The sequence below is a fragment of the Epinephelus lanceolatus genome, chromosome 2 (genome assembly GCF_041903045.1).
Source record: "Epinephelus lanceolatus isolate andai-2023 chromosome 2, ASM4190304v1, whole genome shotgun sequence".
NCBI lineage: Eukaryota > Metazoa > Chordata > Actinopteri > Perciformes > Serranidae > Epinephelus > Epinephelus lanceolatus.
The window spans coordinates 51,496,401-51,502,189 of record NC_135735.1 but is presented as its reverse complement, the minus strand read 5'-3'; the positions used below and the strand labels follow the sequence as shown (position 1 = coordinate 51,502,189).

At 38.9% G+C, this 5,789-nt stretch overlaps 1 protein-coding gene across 1 annotated transcript; it reads right to left on the bottom strand.

Moving 5' to 3' along the window:
• Nucleotides 1-2,153: 2,153 nt before the first annotated feature.
• LOC117258489 (cocaine- and amphetamine-regulated transcript protein-like) lies at nucleotides 2,154-3,671 on the bottom strand. Its single transcript, XM_033629458.2, has 3 exons — nucleotides 3,387-3,671; nucleotides 2,877-2,960; nucleotides 2,154-2,772 (listed from the first exon to the last, which is right to left on the bottom strand). Exons 1-3 carry the CDS (start codon nucleotides 3,576-3,578, stop codon nucleotides 2,665-2,667), a joined length of 384 nt encoding a protein of 127 aa, XP_033485349.1. The 5' UTR covers nucleotides 3,579-3,671; the 3' UTR covers nucleotides 2,154-2,664.
• Between the last annotated feature and the right edge of the window lie 2,118 nt (nucleotides 3,672-5,789).

The window sequence follows — 5,789 nt, the reverse complement described above, 5'->3', positions numbered from 1 at the left end:
ACATCCTGATTGGCCAGCTACACTTATGGGGAGGCAGCAGCTCATTTCAAAAGGACTTGGCTTAGTAACTGGAGGGTTGCTAGTTCAAGTTCCTGTGCGGACCAAGTATGGAGTGTGGACTGGTTGTTCATGCCCCTGGGCACTGCTGAAGTGCCCTTGAGCAAGGCACCAAACCCTACAACTGCTCAGGGCACCTGTCCATGGGCAGCCCCCTTGCTCTGACATCTCTCCATTTGACGCATGCATATAGGTCCTGTATGTGTATATAACATGTAAATGACAACAGAGAGGAAAAAATGCATTTCCACATGGGGTTTAATAAAGTAGGCTATGTCTTAATTTTCCTCTCCTTCTCATGCAAATTTCAGTGGGTGAATGTATGCAAATGCTCTAGTGAGAGAGAGGCCCCTGCTCTTTCAGCGACTCAGTCACATACCATGTGTGTCTGGAGTGTTTTAATACCTCTGCCTGATGTGATCTAGTGTATGGATTGTGGGAAACCAGTTTGTGGGAAACCAGTTTCCCCTTTGGGGATTAATAAAATGAATCCTATCCAATCCTGTGATTAGAGGAGGGTATTGCCTACAGAGTCCAGTAGAGGGCGCAACATGTGTTACATAGAACATTACTTTGGATAGATAGATAGATAGATAGATAGATAGATAGATAGACATCTTATAAAACTAATGTTCCCTGACCCAGTCATTCTGTGTTCTTTGCCTGTTTGGCATAGGGAATAAAGGACTAATATATTTTGCGACTGGTTCTTGGGACCCTCAATCAACACCCAGATGAAAGCAGCTCAAACTCGGAGTGTGATGGATGTAAGGTATCAGCAGTTATATGTTTAGCCTTCTTACATATAGCACTGTCAGATATACTGAGTTGTTTCTGTGACTTGCTAATCACCTTCCCTGACAGTCTTAGAGAGGTTGTTTTTGCTCTTTGCACTCAAGTTGCTGTACCATGTTCTAATGTTAAATGATAAAATGCTTTCAATCAGGCCTTCGTATGTTCTTTCAAGTAAAAACATGCGCTGACTGACTCTCTTAAAAATGCTCTCTAAGTTTTCATTAAAAGTTTATGTCTGATCAATTACTGTGCCCAATTACTTAAATTGTTCCACTTTTTCTAAAGGATTGTTAATGAGTATGACAGTATGACAGGGAGTATATAACTGGTCCCATTAGGTTTTGTTTGTATTGTAAGTTCTTTTTTAGTTAAGGTGTATCACTCAGTGGTATCAAAGAGAGACAGACCTGTGTGCTGTAATGTTATCTCATTTAACAAATCCTATTTGTGTAATTGTGAAAGACAGATTTCATGTGCAAGACCAAACTAGACAGACATGGTTGAGTGGCAGTGTATTGCAGTGCTCCTTCATACAGGCGTCAGAGAGAGATAGAAGCAGACAGAGAGAGCAACAGACCCCAGGCCAGGCAGAGAGGGGAGAAAGGTAAGTATTTTAACTGTGAGCTGTAACATCACATCTTATACAGCCACAATTTCTCACCTTTCACTGTGTCCAAGGTAGTACTATGGAGTCATAGTAGTGTGTAGAATTGCAGACAATGTAATGAAAATTTAAAAAAAAACAAAAAAAAAACAAGGCTACCAGGGAACACCAGGTTAAACATAAATTTTATGAATATACAAGCTGGAGGCTTAAGTTCCTGTATTACAGTTATTTAAATTGAATATTGGACCCCAATTGGCATCAAAGCTGCGACATCACAAATGTTTAATGCTTGTAAGTACATGTGTTCAACTTAGATTTATGGTGACACTTCTGCAGATGAGTGTGAAAATAAACATTCATCATGGTGAAGCTCAAACAAATGTTTGCAAAGTGACATATTTTTAAGAGGAGAGGGACTTTAAGTTGAAACTGCCAAACACATCTGTGCATATTTTTACATCAAATTAAATAAGAGGTTGTTTGTATAGGTGTCATGAAGTAAATATATATTGTTCTCTCTGGCTAAATCTAAATTCATATGCTGCATGTAATCTACTTAATCTACCCCCCCCCCCCCCCCCCCCCCCCCCCCCCAGGCGTGACGTTACACATCGCAATCACGGCCACGTCATTGTCCAAATATTGATTGAGCATCTTCATCTAAGAAATAAATATCTTAAAAAAAAAAAAAAAAAAAAATCAAAACATCCGCTTGAAGGGATTTCAAGTGCACTGGCAAAAATAAGGTGCAGTCACTCCATTGCTTTAAAAAACATTATAATTATTATTATCATTATTATTACCATTATTATTATTATTATTATTATCAGGGTTTCATAGACAAACATTCATCTGAAACAAAATAATAGAAGTTCAAAAGAGATATTTTGGACTTGCCCAGACAAAGAATCACTGTATTCCCGCAATATTGCGGTGAAGACTTCACGGTGTGTATGTGGTCCTGGAGGAGTTTATTGTGCATTGTGGGTTAGATCTCGGCTGCTATCACAACAATGATCCTAGGGGGTTCCTACTTAAAGTGGTTTTGAATATTTACAGGAACTTTATGGTTCTTTACAAGATTATTATCGTATTATCGTCTGCTCATTCGTTATCATTATACACAGTATAACAGTAATTACATAGAAATCGAGTGACAGTTTTTTTTCTCTCCAGCTCAGTGATATATTTAGATCCGGCCAGGCTCATAAGCACTTCAGCAGAAAAAAATTGCAGAAAGCTCCCCGGGGACAGTCGCACATCTTGCCGATCCGAGCGCCTTTCCTCACGGCGCACTGCTCCCCGATATCACACTGAGGGAGGAGCAACAACATCAGAGGTTTGCTTCGTTTCTCCCTGCTGCAACATGGAGCAATACAGTATAAATTAATGCAACGTGTTAAAGCATGGACAATACCGTTGGGACTTGGCCAAATTTCTTTTCCCATAAAGGCAGTCGTTTAGCCTGCAGCTTTTCGAGAACTTCTTGGAGAGCTCCGAGCTGTCAGGAAACACATTTTACAAAGTGCTTCATGAGTGTGCATTTGTTATTGTAGCAACGAACAAACACATAGAAACAGTGTGAGTAATAGTAAAGGGATTATACAAGTAAAATAAGTGCTTTGGCAATATAATAGTCACATTAAGCAGTTATATAGTTTTAAATGATCAAAAATCAAGATAAAATCTTAAATACACGCATTTCTAAATTGATTTTGGTGAATTTTACGGTGGACATATTTTAGTCTTTAATCAACACAACAAAACTGACATTTAAAGTAATGTGCAGAAGATATTTAATAATAATAATAATAATACAATTTGATTTATAGAATGACGAAACTTTTTTGTTGCTGTTGTACAAAGATTCAAAGTTGCTCGTCTGTCTCCATGTACGCAGTGCAGCACAAGTGAAGTAAAAGCTTACCAGCTGCTTCTCACTGGTCAGGTTCGGATCTTTAGGATAGAAGTCCCGCAGGGCTCTGGGGCTCAGCATCTCTTGGGACTCGGTGTCCAACACTTCGGCTCTAGCGGCACTGGAGAGCAACAGTAGCGCGCAGAGAAGCACCCCGCTGAGCAGTCTGGGGGTGGTCTGCATGGTCCTGATGCGCAGCAGCATGTGGCCCTGTCCCCGTCTCAAATAGCCGCTCCCCCGCTCCAAACACCTTTTTATCCGATTCCTGCTATCTGCTTGCCCCACCTTATCCTTTGATCATTTTTTTTCCTTTGGTCATGCGTAATAGCTGCTTTGAGTGAGTCATCCCGTAAAAGTTGCTGGGCAAAACATGCCACAAAAGTCAACGACAACAGCAGCGCTGATTTCTTGTTAGTTGGATGGAGAATGATGGGGTAACCAGATATAGTATTGTATAGTATAGTACTATACATGCATACATGCACACACACACACACACACACACACACACACACATATATATATGCATACATATATGCTGTAGCAGTTATTGTATTCTTAATCCTGTGCTTAATTTATCTTCAGGTTCACTGCATTGATCACTTGTTTCAGAACCGCCTGTTTTGGGTCCATCAGCAGAGACGAAGATGGAAGAGCAGGAAGCTTTGATTGTGCTTGAGGCTGGATGACTCATGTTTCTCTCGCCCCACTTTTAATGACTGAGACACCAGTTTCCTATTTCATTCACAACAACCAGGCTATTTCATTCACAACCACAACTATGTTAGTTTATGTGTGATATCCCTCAGAGTTGGGCCGAAACACCTCACCTCTCTAATCTGTTTCTCTGGTAATGTTGCTGTAACATTCACTGAGGACATTAGGGGATTTGGCTCAATCTGTGAACTCTCAAGCATGAATAATAACCATTAAGATAAACAAATTATTTTGAATTATAATTATTTTGAACTGGCTGAGTCAACACTCAAAGAAAAACCACATAATCCTCAGAATTACAAACTGGTAGAACAAACATAGAAAGTCCAAATATCCATATTTTGTTTAAAACTTGTGATGACGTGGTTGTTGTTTTATTATTTTTGGTTTCTGTTTTGTTGGCCACTTGGGGCCAGCACAACAAGCTGTAACTGACAGATCGTCCCCTTATAAAGCTGATTTAGCAAACACAATAGCCAACAGTTGATTATACACTTTCAGCAGACATAGAGCAATGTTAGTATTCGTTCGGAGTAATTTCTGGCAACCTTAACATTTTCCCCGCCAGAGTATTATTTTTAAGTTGCCAGTCACCGCCAGCATTTTTGATCATATTCACTTATCTTTCAAGACCCACAGAATAATTTGTTCCATGAATATGTAAACAGTATATACATGAAACTAAAGAAGAGACCTTCTGTTTTGAAACACAAAAAACATTTTATTCTATCTTATTCCATTCCTTTTTTTTTTTTTATCAATACTTAAATTTGTGCATTTTCATAAAAAAAAACACTTTGGAAAAAAAGCTGTGAAAAATGCATTTTTGACAAAGAATGTCATTTTCAAATGCAAAATCAATTTCAATTTTACATTTTTGTTTTTTCTCATTTACTTACATCAGTTTGAATTAAAAATGAAAATATTAACAATAGTAATAATGAAAAAGATATCTCTAAGTATAGGAGCCATCTATGGTGTAAAATGTGTGTAAGTTGTTCATTTGTCCTGTAGGGGTCACTTTACTGTCATGGGTGTGTGCCGATATCAGTAGGAACCACTGACTGAGAGATGGGTGATGCTAGAAGGGGAGCACACATAGTTTTTTGACCGCAACGCCGGGCCACATTAAGTGAGGTGTATGGTGCTCTATGTATTGCTGGAACTTTATGTATTTGGATGGCTTCTGGACACAAATTTGATGAATGTATGCAAGTTTCATTCAAGACTACGATGGTGATAAATAAATTATGCACCCAAGAAGAAGAAATGGACTCTTTGTTTTCACCTAAGAGCAGGTCGGTTTATGAGGTTAGCACGTCAATTAATCAATCAATCAATAAAGCCCAATATCACAAATCACACTTTGCCTCACAGGGCTTTACAGCATACGACATCCCTCTGTCCTTAGGACCCTCACAGCGGATAAGGAAAAACTCCCCCAAAAAAAACCTTTAACCGGGGGAAAAAACGGTAGAAACCTCAGGAAGAGCAACTGAGGAGGGATCCCTCTTCCAGGACGGACAGACATGCAATAGATGTCATACAGAACAGATCAACATAATAAATTAAAAGTAATCCGTATGTCACAATGAGACAGAAAGAGAGACAGAGAGAGAGAGAGATACAGGACAGACGGTAATGACAGTAGCTTACAACAACATTAATGAAAGTAATAATATTATAATTATAATTCTG